General features: G+C 46.4%; 1 protein-coding gene across 3 annotated transcripts in view; it reads right to left on the bottom strand.

The window, feature by feature from the left end:
- BICDL1 (BICD family like cargo adaptor 1) overlaps positions 1 to 15,926 on the bottom strand; it is a gene marked incomplete at its 5' end in the record, with an annotated part of 82,905 nt that extends 66,979 nt beyond the window's left edge. For all 3 annotated transcript variants that reach the window (XR_013997211.1, XM_081113353.1, XM_081113352.1), the window contains 2 exons: positions 8,121 to 8,336; positions 15,498 to 15,926. Coding sequence is in view for 2 of the 3 variants with exons in the window: in XM_081113353.1 (XP_080969479.1) it covers positions 8,121 to 8,336; positions 15,498 to 15,926 (645 nt within the window). The remainder of the gene's footprint in view (positions 1 to 8,120; positions 8,337 to 15,497) is intronic.
- Positions 15,927 to 17,616: the final 1,690 nt, after the last annotated feature.

Consider the following 17,616-nt stretch of genomic DNA (forward strand, 5'->3'; position numbering starts at 1 on the left):
GAATGCACGGACCAACTGCACATCCTCCAGGAGGCTCTGTCCAAAAGCAGTCATTATGAGCTTTCCGAAGGGGAATGTCTGCCTACATGTGCACACTACAGACCATTTGGGGTTCTAAGAACAGCTAAGATGACAGGTAGTTGGAGACAGGGAGTTCTTTGTTTATGCGCCCTGTAAGTGGGGGGGGGGGGAGGGGGGGCCATAATGACACCCAAACCCAAATCATGGCCAACCCTCCCATGAGGCAAGATCATGGGGGGGCAGAGCAAAATGTTCATTTCTATCTCCATCAGCACTAACTGGTTAACCTACCGGCCACTGGAGAAATACGGCACAATGCAGGTACTGGCAGGCTTTAAGTCAAGACACAAAAGCTCTGCCCATTCTGTAGTCATTCTTCTCAATTCATGGAAGACTGGGTGTTTATGCAATCCCAGGAGCATCCATGAAGACAATGTTAGCTCTCTGGGCAACTGAGTTCCCATTACCTGCAGCTTGCCTGTCACAGCACTTATGTCCACAGTCCCCCTCTGACCACCGGTTCTCGAACAACACCCACGCGGCATACGAGTGAGTTTGAAAGAGTCAAGTGTTCTTCTGCAGAGTGCGTGGAGGGACAGTGTGTTCTTCAGAAAGTTAGAGTAGTTCTAAATATTTCTTTAATGTCGTGCACCTTAGATAGTCACTTTAACAAAAATAACCACCAACAATCCTGTTCTGTTTTAATCCTCACCTGAGGACATGCTTAGAGAGAGTAAGAAACATCAACTGATTGGTTGCCTTCAGTATGCCCCCTGACTTGTGCCTTGACCGGGAATCGAACCAGTAACCTTTCTGTGCACAGGACGATGCTCAACCAACTGAGCCACTCCAGTCAGGCCAACCAACAATCGTCTATTGAACGCCCACTCTGCTCGATACCTGTCTCTAACCATAAACAAGCTCGACGTGGTCCCTGTTCTCAAAGAGTTTACAGTTTAACGGAACCCATCAAAGAACCCTGTTCCCAGCTTCTCCAGGACCCCACAGGTCTCACCTCCAATGCATTTCCTCAGCAGAGCTTCCCTACGGACCCCTCCTAAGGTCACTCCCTTCTTTCTGGTCATCTGCCATCACACCCCCCTTCTCGCGGATCTGTTTAGTTGTTCAGTCATTTCTATCGCTCTCCCTTCCTACTGGTTTCACACAACAAAGGCCTTGTGCTACCCACTGTATCCCCAATGCCTTGCTCAATAAATGTTTGCTGAATGTTCAATTAAAGAAGATCTAAAAAATAATAAAGGTTTTACTCTTTTACTCAAAAGAACAGAATGCCAGTTAGTCATGAAGGGAGAGTGATGGGAGAGGTAGATCTAGGACTTTTTCAAAGAATAAAATTAAGGGTTATAAACCTTCCCCCATTGGTCATGGCAACCCTTAGTCAACTGGTTGTCGGCACATGTGCCTTTGGCACCACTGTGAACACCTCTCATAGACAGCACTTCCTAAGATCCAAGAGCTGGACCTGTTGAAAAACACACACCTAAAAATGGTTCTTATTATGGGCTGGAATTCATATGTTGAAGTTCAAACCCCACTGCCTCCGAATGTGACTTATCAGGAGATGCAGAGTCTTTGCAGAGGTAATCAGGTCAGAAAGAGGCCAGCAGGCTGGGCCCTGATGCAATATGACTGGTGTTCTTACAAGGAGAGGAAATTTGATAACAGAGAAATATACAAAGAGGAAAGAGACACAGGGAGGAGACAGACATCGACCAGCCAAGAAGAGAGGCCTGGAACAGATCCGGCCTCATGGCCCTCAGAAACCAACCCTATGACACTTTGATTTTGGACCTCTAGCCTCAGAACTGTGAGATGAGAACTTTCTGTTCTTTAAGCCACTCAGTTTGTGGTACTTTGTTATGTCAGTCCTAGCAAACTAATACAGTTTTCTACAACCTTCTAAAGTTTTCATTTTAAGTTATCTTGGCTCTTAGTCAAGAGTAAACATTAAGATTTTTCTTTTCCATTAAGAAATCCAGCAGCGTTAGAAACCCATGGGGGAATAAACAGTGCTGAGACAATAATTCACGTAGAAAATGTAACTGGATTCCTATGTCATGTAATACTAAAAATGCATTCTAGGTAGGTTAAAGATCTAAATGCAAAAGACAAGTCTTACATTTTTGTGGGCTCGATCCCCAGTAGGGGGCATGCTGGAGGCAGCTGATCAATGATTCTCATCATTGATGTTTCTCTCTCTCCCTCTCCCTTCTTCTCTGAAATCAATAAAAAAATATATATATATAAAAAAGTACACACTTCTGTTTACTAAAAGACTCCAAAAACAAACTAAAAATATTTAGTATCTAAGGGCCCAGGTCTCACTTTGATGTTTCTCTCTGTCTTTCCCTTTCTCTTCCACATTCTCTAAAAATCAATGGAAACATATCCTCAGGTGAAGATAAAAAAAGATAATAAAGAAATTATTATTATATGAAAGACACATCTTGAAAATGCCTAAAGAAAGTTGTCATTTTTTCATGGTGAAGGGACTGGAGTCCGTGTTGATGAAAACACCTTGCTGGCTGCGGTGACTGGCAGTGGCTGCAGCAGCGGGGTGATGGGGCTGGTGCCTTCCCCTGATCAGCCTGGTCACCTCCCACAAAGGGAGGCCAGACTGCAGCTTAGGCCCGCTCTCCAAGAGGAGCAGGGAGCGGGCCTAAGCCGTCACTAGGGCATCCCCTGAGGGCTCCCACTATGTGAGAGAGGGCAGGCTGGGCTGAGGGACACCCACCCCCCTCAGTGCATGAATTTCATACACCGGGCCCCTAGTCTAATACATAATAACCAAAGAATCACTAAGATTGTATACATTCAAGCCTGCAGGGGCCTGAAGCCCTAACTCCTAGTGAAGAAAATGGGCTAGGACCACACACATGCTGTTGGTAGGATGAGGAGGGAAGGAGATGGGAAAAAAGGTGTGACTGACAGATCACGCCTAAAATTGCAGGGAAAAGTGTAAGAACATTTTCTGGCCAGTTTTTACAAACTCTAGAGCTATGTATTTGGGGGAAGAAAAACCTTAGAAGTCCCTAAGCGATTTTAAACCCCATTTTTTGTAAGAAGAAAGCAATTGCTTTTCCCATTCTTTGGTCACCAGGTGCTCAAGTCTGACCTTAGTGTTTGCAAGAATGTGCGAGCGGGGTTTTATTCGTACCATGAAAATGCTTTCTTTTAACTCTGACTGGCGTTTCTAACACCACTGAGATTCATTTTGAAAATAATATCTTATTTCAACTGCCTCTAAAGCCTGAAAAGGCCAAATAAGAAGCCTGCGATTGCTGATATTCTTCTTATAATGAACAAGACTGTTTCTACATTGTTCAAATCACTGCTGTGGCTTGTCAGCGCACACACAGAGAATGCAAGAACGTTCCACGGTGTCTACACTGTGGTACACGCTGTAGCAGGAGAAATAAGTGAATAACCACTTCAAGACTCTTTAATACGGATCAGAACCCTGGTGTCTTTGCTGCTGCTGCTGAGAAGAGTCGTCTGGGGCTCTGGAGGTTTTTGCTGTAATGCCCATGAAAAATACTGTATTGTGTGTCAGAAGGCTTCCCACCAATCCGCCATCTCAAGCTTTTCAAGGGAGACTCTCCTTAGACAACAAGGATAGCCAGGAGCCCTTTGTGAAAGCAAGGCCCGCTGTATTCTTTCCACTCCTGACATAGTCTGGATGATAAATGTCTACCATGTCCTATGAAACTCCACTGTCAATGCCATCGTGGCATTGCTTTCTAACTTAGGAAGCGAATTCCACTTTCTCCAAATACATCAGCCTGAGTTTCACAAAACAAGACTCATGATCTTAGAAGCCAGAAGAGAATTTAGAGGGCGTTTTGTCCAAATAAGCAAATAAACAGGCGATACAGGCGTACCCAGGGCATATGCACCAGCGTCCAGGGAATACAGGGTGCCATAGAGTAAACCCGACTCAATTTCACACAAATATTTTTGCATAGGGACTGACCTACTAAACAAAACATTTTCACACACTGGCATGTGCTGGGGACACTCTCAAGTGAGAGAATCCATGTTTCCTCAAATGCAGAAGTCCCACTGACACGACGAGGGCATGATGATTATAATGACAGCTACCACACTTATCGAGCACTTGAGATATGCTAGATATTGTGACTGGAGCTGTAATCTACATTCTCTCACTTAGTCCTCACATCACTATCACGCACCAGAAATAATATAACTGTTCTACTACATGGAGAAGGAAACTAAGGTGAAAAAAACTTCCGTGTTCGCCCAGCTAGTAAATAGCAGAGTCTGTGTTTGGTCCCAGGGCTGTCTGGCTCCATTGCCTATGATCTTAATTGCTGCCTCAGAAATCAGAAACTGAGGCCCAATCAGCTTAAAAAGGAAGATCCTTAATCAAGTCACGTATCTTTCTTTCTGTCCCTAAGGCTTTCCCAGCTATAAAGTCAGAACAATACCTTTCCCTTCCTTCATCGTAATGAGGATCCAGAAGCTCATGGGATTCACGTGCTCACAGCACCCTATTTTAGAGCTGAAAAGAACCTTAGTCACAGAAAACACCTGTATATGAACGTTTATAGTAGCCAAAAAGTGGAAACAGCCCAAATGTTCATCAAATAATGAGTGGATAAACAAAATGTGTTAAATCCACGTGGCGGAACTCTCTTCATCTATACAAATAAAGTACTAATACCTGCTCCAATGTGGATGAACCGTGGAAACATTATGCTAAGGAAAAGAAACCAGTCGCAAAGAGTCACATACTAGTATGTACGATTCCACTTACATGAAATGTGCAGAATAGGCAAATCCACAGAGACAGAGATTAGTGGTTGTCAGGGCAGGGGGTAGAGGGTTAGGAGGAATCGGGGAGTGGCTGCTAATAGGTACAGGTGTTTTTTTTGGGGGGGGGGCGTAAAATATCCTATAATTAGATAGTGGAGATGGTAGCACAACTCTGTAAATATACTAAAAACCACTGACCTGTACACTTTAAAAAAGTAAATGTTATGGTTTGTGAATTATATCTTAATAGAGTTATTATTAAAAAACAAAACAGCCCAGCCAGCGTGGATCAGTAGTTGAGCTTCGCCCTAAGAACCAGGAGGTCACACTTAAATTCCTGGTCAGGGCACATGCCCAGATTGTGGGGTTGATCCCCAGTGTGGGGTGTGCAAGAGGCAGCCGATCAATGATTCTCTCTCATCACTGATGTTTCTCTCTCTCTCCCCCTCTCCCTTCCTCTCTGAAATCAATAAAAAATATATTTAAAAAACAAACAAACAAATGCCTTGGAAAACATGGCAGCAAAGGAAATACATTTTAAAATACTTTGAACAAAAGCACCACAGAAATACTGTACTGCATTTTCGATATTATACATTTCATGCTTATAAAAGCACATTATGTACACTGCAAGAACAGTATGGCCTTCTATTACTTCTGCTGGCTGTTTTCTCGTCCTAGGAGAATCTGAATTCACTTCAAAGTACCACTCGAGTCCTCAAGTTCCTGAATACCCAGTTAATAAAATGAAAATGTAATGTACTCTAAACTGGCTGCTGATGGAAAGAAACCCCAGGGAATTGTCCTGCTTAAAAAGAGAAAGGGAAAAAGGGCCACTAAACTCACCAAGGGCCTTCATTCAAGGCCAGAGAGGATACGAAGAATCTAGATCGAGTGGAAATGTTATCCTCCTATGATCTTTTGGGAGCTGCTTATCGGGAATTTCTACAGAGAAATTAGGCAAAGGAACCTCAACTATAAAGACACTGCTTTCATAAAAGAACCATCCACACCGACACCAATCCTTACCTTCTTATACGACTTAACATAATCACCTTATCTTATTTTCACGTCAGCAGTACTTGATGCAGCACAAATTTTACCCCCATTTTAAGGACAAGGAAAGTGAGGCACAAAGAAGGTCACCTGCTAATGAAAAGCATCTACATTCCCAGCTCTGGGCTCTTTCCTATGTCATGCTAATGTTTGCTTTCTCCCGTCATCTCTCTTGGCTCCCTAGAGTTCTTTCAGAACGTCAATTTAGCCTCAAGAAATAATTTCCCCTCTCATTGTTCTGGCTTGTTGGGTTCCTTTCTTAAGTCTCCATAAGAAATACTTGCTCAGAATCAGTATGAAATAAATGTTCCTGAACAAACAAATCGATGTGGCGAGGCCGATATGGTTAGTTTAATCTTTCATGAATAATGAAGACTCAAAAACCTGTCTACAATCTCACAAGCCTGGAGATTTCCTTCCCAGTTGCTGAAAATGGTTTTAGAACTGAGTCAGAAACGCTGTTTGTGAGCTGGCCCTGGAAATGACCTCCTGAAGGCCTGTCCAACTCTTCCTTTCCAGCCAATCAAATGGTGACTGGATTTCCTGGACAGGACACCTGCAGCTAAGACCTTTAGATCTAGCGCTTGAATTCTCACCTTTCATAACATCCTGTTTTTTTAAATTTTTTAAAATTTAGAGAGCGAAACATCGATTTGTTGCTCCACCCATTTATGCATTTATTGGTTGATTCCTACACAAGCCCTGACTGGGGATGGAACCCACAACCCTGGTGCACTGAGAGGACACCCCAACCCACTGAACCACCCAGCCAGGGCCACCTTTCAGATACATTCTGCTATGAATGCATCTCTTTCTCTTTCTTTCTCTCCTGTCCTTCTTTCTTCCTTCTCCCTCCCCTACTCTCATTCTCCCTCCTCCTTCCATTCTCTCCTTCTCTACCTCCCCTTCCTCTTCCTTTCTCTATTAGTAGCAGTTACTTCACACTTCCTTGTGAGAAATGAAGGCTTTAATAGTCTCAGCGTACCCACTGGGAGCAACTGACTAGTGAAATAACCTCATACAAGTGTTAGTCATGGAATTAGTGGAAACACCAAGAATTTACCATATGCTGTTCTAGCCAAGCCTTTCCCAAAGATCTAAGAACCAAAAACGAACCATGCAGACAAAGGCACGCTCTCATGAGAATATTAGTGCTGCCCTGGCCGGTTTGGCTCAGTGGATAGAACGCTGGCCTGGATTGAAGGTTCTCGGGTTCAATTCTGGTCAAGGGCACATGCCCAGGTTGCAGGCTCGATCCCCAGTAGGGGGCGTGCAGGAGGGAGCCAATCAATGAGTCTCTCTCATCACTGATGTTTCTCTCTCTCTCCCCTCCTTCCTCTCTGAAATCAACTTTAAAAATTCTTTTAAAAGAATATTAATGCTTAGGGATGAGATCAGAGAAGTTCTTTTTTTCCTTTGGTAACTAAAGAGTTAGCAGCTTTCTTTTCAACACACAAGAAGGACTTAGGTACAATAGTAAATGCAGCTCTTAATTCAAAAGTGGGTGGATTTAGAGACCAGGGCATTAACAACATTCCTGCATTTGTTAAAAAGGTATGTTCTATATTTAAATTAGGTTTCCACCTATTCAGCCCTCAAACCCTTTCTTTGCAATGATTTTACAGGTTTGACCTTGGTTAATTAGTACTTTCATGACACCACCCTATAAATGCTACAAGAATTTTTTTTAAAAATTTTTACTTAGTGTGGAAATAAAGAGAACAAATTTTAAATACAGATACACATACCTCCTTTCATATTTAAATAATACGAAGGAATCTATATTCACAAAGACAACATCAATAAAAATCATCTGCCCTAGAAATCTTCCCTAAGCTTTTCAGTTTAAAGACGGAGGCATTTGATAATGAACTAAACGCATTAACATAATTTTACCAGTGATGGGCTTTCTCTAGTTAAAGGAATCATAGACTTTTGGAGCTACAAGGAATGTCAGAAATCATTAAACACAACTCTTTCATTTCAAAAATGAGAACACCCCCAAGTGAAGTGATTGTGAAAGCCTCAATAGCTGGCCCTGCCGGGAAAGGTCTTGGCTCCTGATTCATAGTTTGGCACAGCTAAGTCCTTACAGGTGAAAAATATTCAACTTGATATAACACCAAATGCAACAGAAGAGAGAATGACGCTTACTATATACATGACTGACATGATACAGACGCTCTACTTCAGCTTCCGAATTCAGTGAAGAATGTTACACCATCAGTTCTTAACTTGGGACTCACCCTGCTGAGCTGATCCAACAACCTTTGGTTCTGTTCCGATAATTCCTGGACAGCCCGTGTTTTCTCCCGGTCTGCCTCCCGTAGGTGAACTTGCTGCCTCTCCAACTCATCCTGAAGCTGTTTCACGTCACTCTCCAGCTCGGACACACGCCCTTCCCACTCTCCTTCTCGGTTCTCCAATCGTCTCCTCAGTTCGTGTTTCTCTTGTTCTAAGTGCTGGGTGAAAAGTGAAGGTTTAAAAACCTGTTAAAAATTCTACAGCCTTTCATTTTTCTCTCTGCACACTTCCCTAACTTTTTTTGTTTGTGTATTGATTTGAGAGAGAGAGAGGGAGGGAGGGAGGAAGGGAGGCAGGGAGAAAGAAACACGGACTCGTTGATCCATTTACTCGTGCATTCATTGGCTGAGTCTTGTATGTGCCCTGACGGGATGGAACCCACAACTTTGGTATATTGGGACCATGCTCTAACCAAGTGAGCTACGTGGCCAGGGCCTCTCCTAACTTTTCTTTTTTAGCACAACAAAACACTACCACCTGGGAAAAGTTGCCCATTTCAAAGCTACGAAAATATTCCCTTCGTCCAGAGTAGAAAAGGAGTTGGTTTCATAAAGGGAATGCCATTCCTATGGAAAATACTTGAAGTTATTATGTTTATTCTTGTCCTTGGGCATGGGGCTCTAGACTTAGGAATTCACTTGAAATTTAGCAAGTTGCCTAATTAGCAGAACTATACATTTAAACAACTTAAAATGACTATTTAAGAAGGCTTCTGTTGAAAGCGTCTTTTATGCCTGGCACAATACCAGACAGAATTTTCAGAGACGGAAAGAACTCCAGAGATCCTTCAGATGAACTATCTTTTCTTACAAATGAGGCAACAGAAGAGGTTAAGTAATGAGCTTAAGATCAATACTAGTAAATGACAGAGCTGGGATTTGTGTCTAGTCATTTGACTGTTTAGTGCTCTAAATCACCACTCAATAAATATTTGTTGCTATATATACAGCACTGTATTTCAAAATCATTAAGGCAAGGCCAGGTTCAGGCCTGCTCTAAATCATGGCCTAGTAGCCTTGCATATTTTTTGCTGATCCATTCTTTAGTGCCTACTATGAGCCAGCCACTGTGCTGGGGACACAGTGATGAACAAAACAGACATGGTCCTTGCCTACGTGGAGTTTTTATCCCAGTGGGACGGGCTGATACCTGAAATAAGTGGAGAGTCAGAAATGGTATGCAGGAAAAAGTATAAATGACTGGAAGTAGCAGCTCAATAGAAAAAGATTCTTTTGGATTGAAGGAAATAAGAACATCTTTCTGTTTCTGTGCGATGAATATAGCTGCCTCTTTTCAGAGGCAAGTATGTTCTCCTACTTGAAAGCATAGTATGTACAAAAAAAAGCCAAGTCTATACCTAAAGGATTATATGAATATAAGTTAAAGCGATGGTCCTCAACTTTCCGTCTTTCAGAAAAGCTCTGATATAAATTTCCAAAAATATACCCACCTGAACCCCAGCTTCAAAGATCGTGATTTAGTTAAGAATGGGAAGAGGCCTAGGCATCGATTCATTCATCCATCCATCCACCCACCCACCTACCCGCCCATCTACCCAAGATCTGATGCACTGAAGGTTGATATCAAGCATGAAATTATTTCAACAGGCTAACAGGAGCATGCGAATCTCCTTCAGAGGACTCAGTCATCTCTTCACCTTGGGAAGCTAGGCTATCCATCTATCCAAGATTTCACTTTTCAAATGTTTTTTGGAATGCTTCTTTTGGGAAGCCTTAAGGGCCAGAGTGTAGTTACACAAGAAAATCAGTCCCATTACTTCACATCTGAGATGTGTCTAAAAGAGGTGATGTCATGTCACCCTGACATCTATTCCTTCCTTACTTTGCTCTGGGTGAGGTGTGAGTGTTTCTGAAAGTCGAATTTACCTCCAAAAGATGAAAATTTACCATTACAGAACAGTCCAAACAATGTGCCAAAAGATAAAAGCAGTGATCCAAAACTAACGTTCCGAGCACATTAGCAAAGGCAGTTTGTTAATAAATATTGAAATAAATGTACAGCTCAAGTTGATCACCTTAAGGGAACCACTCATTTGATTATAGCCACGCTAGTATATTTGTTGAAAAAGTCACTTTTTGGTTGTACTTTATACAGCCTCTGTTTGGAGCATGTGGGGAAAGGAATGACCAGGGAGGGCTTCTGCTCGTCAGCATGAGAATGTCATGCTCTAGCGATGCTTCCCTCATATTGCTAAACTTCCAAAAGGAAATGTTTTACTCACTGTAGACACTTCAGGGAGATGAAATGCAGAAGCAAGGGATAATTACAATCTTAAAATGGTAATTCTTGGTTTTATCGAGTTTTTCCAAAATGAAAACTATTGAGCAGACGGCAACAGCAAGAACTCAGTACTCACAGTGTTACTGAGAGGCCAGATAAATCAGGCTTGTGTTCTAAAAGAACAGAGAGACTTAAAAATATGCAGCAAACAGCTGTTAGCGAACAGCCCGACCAAGCAACTACAACAAGCCAATCCGCTTGAGGGGCGGGGCCGAGGACAGGTGGTCTGATCAATCTGTCCTTGCATTTCTTTGGACATGAGACAAAGTTCCTAATGCAGGTTTCTCAACACTTGGGGGTGGGGGTGGGGGGGAGAGGAATTAAGACCTTCCTATTTATAAACATACAAAATGTAGCTTTTTATCTACTCTGAAAAAAGAAGGGTTTCTCCTAGAATTATATTTCAATTAAGTGCTGAATTAACCAGTAAACTCTAGGCCAGTGGTCACCAACCTTTCGGACCTCACAGACCACCAGTGATCTGCGGACCACTGGTGGGCAACCGCTGCTCCAAAGGTTTCCTTAAACCAGTGGTCGCCAACCTTTCAGACCTCACGGACCACCTGGCAACCGCTGCTCTAGGCAGAATTGTCAGCAAGTGTGGAGGTCCGGAGGCTCTGCCCATGCTATTCCTTGTTTCTTGGGACTATATGGTATCTTTTTTTTATTTTAAATATATTTTATTGATTTTTTACAGAGAGGAAGGAAGAGAGATAGAGAGTTAGAAACATCGATGAGAGAGAAACATCGATCAGCTGCCTCCTGCACATCTCCTACTGGGGATATGCCTGCAACCCAGGTACATGCCCTTGACCGGAATCGAACCTGGGACCTTTCAGTCCGTAGGCCGACGCTCTATCCACTGAGCCAAACCCGTTTCGGCAGGACTATATGGTATCTTAAAAGTTAATATCTACACCTGAAACAACATGATGTTATAGGTCAATTATACCTCCACAGAGGAAAAAGTTAATATCAAAAGGGTCAAGGTCATCAAAACAAAGAAATTCATCCTAGCCACGTAGCTCAGTTAGTTACAGGTTTGATGCCCAGTCAGGGCACATACTAGAATCAACCAATAAATGCATAAATAAGTGGAACAACAAATCTATGTTTCTCTCTCTCTCTCCCTCTCTATCTCTCTCTCTCCCCCGCCCTTTCCTCTAGCTCTAAAATAAATAAATAAATAAATAAATAAATCAATGAATAAACATCAATTAAAAAAACAACAACAAGAAGGAAAGTCTAAGAAACTGTTGCAGCAAAGATGAGACTAAGATATGAAAACTAAATGTAATGTGGTATCCTGAATGGAATTCTGGAACAGAGAAATACATTAGGTAAAGGCTAAGGAAATCGGAATAAACTCAGGACTTTAGTTAATCATAACATATCAGAATTGGCTTATTTTTTTTAAAAAAAATAATGTATTTTTATTGATTTCAGAGAGGAAGGAAGAGGGAGAGAGAGATAGAAAGATCAGTGATGAGAGAGAATCACTGATTGGCTACCCCCTGCACTCCCCACACTGGGGGATCAAGCCTGCAACCATGGAATGTGCCATGACAGGGAATCGAACTAGAGACCTCTTGGTTCCTGGGTTGAGGCTCAACCCCTGAGCCACACTGACAAGGTAGTATTGGTTTCTTAATTATAGTGTGTACCATACTAATGTAAGATGTTAGTAATAGAGGAAACTGGGTGCAAGGCATATGGAAACTCTCTGCACCATCTTTCCACATTTTTCTGAAAATCTAAAATCATTCTAAAAAAAAAAAGTTTATTTAAAACTCTGAAAAAACAAATCTAGTACCATTAGCCTACCCAAAATTTTTGTCACAGAAATGGATTTCTGCAAAGAACTGAAAAAGCAACACCATTCTCCTAAGTCCAGGATATGATTCTTAAAAAATACAAAGAAAAAAGACCTTTTTTTAAAGTGGACCTAGCACTGAATGCAAATAAAGACCTTCTAGGTTTGCTTCCCTAAATTTACTACTGAGTCCCATTATGTAATCATTTCATCTTACTTGTTTTGCCCTCTTAAAAAAATAGTACTAGAACCCCAGCTGGGTGGCTGAGTTGATTGGAGTGTCACCCTCTACACCAAAAAAGTTGAGGGCTTGATTTCCAGTCAAGGCACATACCTGGGTTGTGGATTTGGGCCTGTAGGGGAGGCAACCAATCCATGTTTCTCTCCCACATCAATGTTTCTCTCCTTCCCTCAAATCAGTGAAACATATGCTTGGGTGAGAATAAAACAACAACTGATATAGTGCCTGCCTTCTTGGGGTCTACAGTCTCTCTGGGCCTGTTTCCTTTTATTTACCATGAATTGTAGATTAAAAAATTTGATTTTAGAGAGAGGAAGGGGGAGGGGGAGAGAGAGAGAAACATTTACCGGTTGCCTCCTGTATGTGCTCTCACGGGGGAATCGAACCCACAGCCTAAGTATGTGCCCTGACCCGGAATGGAACCCACAACTTTCTGGTGTACCAGACAACACTTCAACCAACCAAGTCCCCTGGCCAGAGCAAAACTAAAAATTTTAAAGAAAATTTTCAAACCTATCTAGAAGAAATAGTATAACTGAACTCTTCATCACACAGTTTTAATAATGCTCGATATTTGGCTTTTTAAAAATAAACTTAAAAAAAAACATTATTTTTTAAAATTGTGGTAAAGTACAGCATTCCCCCCCTTATCTGTAGTTTCGCTTTCCACAGTTTCAACTACCCACAGTCAAGCTTGGTCCAAAAATATTAAATGGAAAATTCCAGAAATAAACAATTCATAAGTTTTCAATTTTGCGCCCATCTGAGAAGCGTGATAAATCTCGCATCCTCCTACTCTATCCTGCCTGGCAAGTGAATCATCCCTTTGTCCAGCTGTAGACACTCCCGCCAGTGAGTCAGTTAGTAGCCCTCGGGGTTATCAGATCGACTAACCTGGTATTGCAGTGCTTGTGTTCAGGTAACCCTTATTTTACTTAACAATGGCTGTAAAACACAAGAGTAGTAATGCTGGCAATTTGGAGCCACCGGGGAAGCTGTGAAGTATTTACTGTAAGTGAAAAGGTAAAAGTTCTCGGCTTAATTGTTCTATTTTATTATTATTGTTAATCTCTTACTGTGTCTAATTTATAAATTAAACTTTATCATAGGTATATATGTATAGGAAAAACCACAGTACATATGAGGTTCGGTACTATCTGTGGTTTCCGGCATCTGCTGGGGGTCTTGGGACATCTCCTCAGATAAGGGGGGGCCACAGTATACATAACATAAAATTTCCCGTCTTAATTTTTAAGTGTACAGTTCAGTAGTGCTAAGTACATTCACACTGTTGGGCAACCAACCTCCAGAAATTTAACTAGCGTTCATAGTGCTGGCCTGCAGAGCAGTGAAGATTTTAAAAACTAGTTTAAGCGCTTTAAACTATCTTATAGTCAAAGGTAATTTATTCACTTACAACAGAACCTTTCTGGGAACTGAATTTTGAAATCCTTTTTCCTTTGTTGAAGAAATGTCTAAAGGCTCCACACGGAACCCAGGATGTGTGTAACTGCACTCTCAGGATTACGCTGAAATCTACCACTCATCAAGCCGACTGATATGATGGTCCTTTCAAGTCGGCTGTCTCTTCAATCAAGTCCCTCACTGAAGGAATTTCAAATCAAGGATAAATCTCTGCAGTAGTACTTCTATATAGAGCCGTGTAATCAAATCTCTTTTTTAAAAAAAGACACCCTTTTATTTGGAGACCTCTACTTCAAGTGAAAATGAAACAATTCAATTCATTGGGCTGCTTTTTGGCAGTCTACCTATAGGTTTCACAAACCGCTTTTCAGAAAGGTATCTCGGGAGTTCATCGACTGGCAGACCTAGTTAACAGGCCAACTGAACTACAGGGCACTCGTTGGTTTCCCTTTTCTCTCCCTGATTTACTTTCGGTATGTTGCTGGACTACAGACACACTTAGATCGTATTCTAGAAAAGTTTTGGAGCCTACATTCTGACCGTTCGACCAGTAGCACGTGATATAGAACCAGACTAGGGTCCATTTCAGACCTTATTCAGGACTGTACTATTCTCCTGTAACCAATAAAAACAAAAAACAAAAAACTGGCTGCAACCAAAGTGGGTAACAATAGTAAATGCACAGGCCGAGAAAAGGTAAGCTTGTCTCCACTGCCACAGACGCCTCCCCTTTTTAAATCTCCCTAATTTTTAGAAATGCTGGTGGTGCTCCATGCCACTTTCTGGCTAAGACCCTTTTCTAGTTAAGGGCAAGAAACGGCAGAAATCTTCTAGCTCCTTTGAGGGGTATGTATAATAGTTGAAACGATATGGTTCTCCTATTTGGCCATCCAGTTGCACGTGTGAGACCCAGAACACAGGAAAGTGCCGTTTAAATACACATAAATACTGAGGTCCACATTAAATCCACCACCAGCGGTCACGTGCCGAGCCCAGGCCTGCCTGGCTGCAATGGAACCACGTTCCCTAATCCCCGAGTATTTGAAGGCTATAAAAAGCTCCTTTAGGAGCACTTGTTCCCACAACTCTGAGCCGCCGGGAAGTGAAGACAAGGGCACCTGGAGGCCTGAATGCCCAAGCTGGGAAGCTTTAGGCTAACACCCTGATTAGAGATTAACTACTTCTCTGAAAACCTGAAGCATATTTTAAATGCTTACCCTTTCTCACTTCTCAGTGTGCAGACAGCACCCCAGTGCTGTATGAGTTAGTCGTGCTGTCAGCTCTATGGTAGATGCTGTGCACGGTCCGTTTGTGGACTGGCCCACAGCGGGCATGCACCCATTTGCCGTGAACAGGGTGGCAAAGCGGGTGTATTCACTGGATGCCCTGGTCTGATAATCCGAAACCCTCCATCCGCCCCCCACGCTTCCAGGTGAGCAAGGGAGGGGTGGAGCGGGTGAGTGGCTCCGGAAGCTGCCCAGGGCCTGGCAGGTGCCGGGGCTCCCCGCTTCCCACCCACCCCGGCGGGGACGAACTCACCTCCAGTTTGTCGGTCAGCTCCTTGTGCATCTGTTCGTACTGCCGGCTCATGTCCTGGTTCTTCTCGAGCAGCGCCTTGCCCAGCCGGGCCGCCAGCACCAGGTCCTTCTCCTTCTGCCGGATCACCGACAGCAGCTCGGGGTCCTGGGCGGGCAGGGGCAGCAGTCCGGCCTCCTCGGCCAGAGGCCCGGGCTCGGCCGCAGGCTGCTCTCCGGGGTCGGACGGCCGTTCCCCGGCCGCCAGCAGCGCCAGCTCCTCCTCTAACGCCAGTTCCAGCTCCCCGGGGCCCCCGGGGAAGGAGACCTGGGCGGCGGCGACGGGGCTCCCGACGGCGTCCGTGGCCGCGGCGGGCAGCTCCATGCAGCAGGCGCTGTCCGGCTCTGCGGGTGCTGAAGCGCGGCCGGCCAAGCCCCGGCAGAAGGCGGACATGGCCCGCGCGCGCGGAGCCCGCAGCGGTGCGGCCCGGCCGGCGCGCGCCAGGCTGCAGGGGGAGGGGCCCCGCCGCACCGCCCCGCGCCTCGCCTCGCCCGCCTCGCGCCGCGGCACGCGCCCCCCGGGCCCCGCGAGTCCTGGGCGCGGCGCGCGCCGGCCCGCCCCTCCCCCACGCCGGCGGCACGCGCCCCTCCGCCCGCCCCCGGGCTCAGCTGCTCGGCTCGGCGCGCCGCGGAGGCGGGTGGCACCGGGGAGGCCGAGCGCAGGAGGACTGAGGGCCGCGAGGCGCGGCGCGGCGCGGCGAGGGGAGGTTGCGGGGAGGAACGCCGCCGCCGCCGGGTTTTCAGCCGCCCTGTTGCTGTGGCTGCTGCCGCCGCCGCTGCCGCCACCGGCCGGGCAGCGCCTCACGGGGCCGGCTGCGCTCCGCTGTCGCTCCGACGCGCGCTGCTGCTGCTGCTGCCGGCGGCCACGCTCCGCAGCCGCGCTCCATGTCCCTCCGCGCGGCGGCGGCCCCGGCAGCAGCGGCGGCGGCGGCGGCTGCTGCAGGCGCCGAGGCGGCGGCTCCACATCGCGCGCCGCGCAGCCCGGCGAGCTCCTTCCTGCCTCTCGGGGCCCCTCGCGCTCCCCGGACCGCCCGCACCCCGCCCCGGGCTTCCGGCCGCGCCCCTCGCCCCGCCCCCTGCCGCCGCCTGACGCGCGCGGGCACCTGTTCGCCGCGCCGCGCGGGATTCGCTGGCTCCCGGGGCTCCTCGGCGGCGCCAGGTGGCGCCGGTGCCGTCAGCCCTCCGCGGCCTCACGCCCGGGGCGGCGCGCGGGGGCGGTTGGCACCTCCCTCCCGAGGCTCCCACTGCGCGCGGACCCGCGGGCGCCCCAAGGTGCGGCCCGGACCCACAAGGTGCGGTGCGGCGCGGCCCCAGCGCCCTCAGCTCGGGGTGTGGCCTGGTCTCCCCTGGGAACCCGGCCCCGCCGGCCTCGTCCCGCTGGGGGTCAGGGGGTCTCAATCTGGGGAGGCTCAGGCTCGCCGCGGCCCCCCAGGCGGCCTCCTCGAGACACTCCCGGGACAGGAGGCCCCGCCCGAGACTCGGGGTCACGGAGCCAGGTCCAGGTGGCCCCGCCCCAGGGACTCGGGGTCACGGAACGAGTCCGGTCCCCGCGAGGGCGCAGCCGTCAGGAGGGGGAGCCCTAGAGAGCGGGGGAAGGGACGGTCTCAGAGCCCGGCATCTTGATGATGATGACTCAGGGATGCGAGGGACCAGAACCTCGAAAATAATAGCCTGGAAGAAAGGAATTATATTGAAAAATAAGGAAAAATGCCGCTCCCTGAGGATACGGAGCAAAGAAATGCCCCTCATAATAACCTCTGCTCCGGAGGCGCTGGGTAGGTGCCCAGGCTGGTGCTAGGGGTGTCTGCGCGTTATCTTAGGTCGCCCTCGCTGGACCCTATGGAGCGAGTCCGGTCCCTCTTCCCATTTCACGGAGGAGAAATCGAGGCCTCCAGGGGTGGAGTCGTCGCCGGGTCATCACAGCAGGATCGGGTCCAGGCGGTTCGGGTAAAGCATTCCTTCCTCGCTGGCGAATCCAGGGGAAGATGGTGGCGAGGAGCCGCCCCGCAGGGATCGGAAGAGACTCAGGAGCCCGCTGGGGGGACTCGCCGGTGCTGGCTCCGACCTCATGGGTGATGCCCCGC

This window comes from Myotis nattereri (assembly GCF_964212035.1).
Source record: "Myotis nattereri genome assembly, chromosome: 19".
NCBI classification, from domain to species: Eukaryota; Metazoa; Chordata; class Mammalia; order Chiroptera; family Vespertilionidae; genus Myotis; species Myotis nattereri.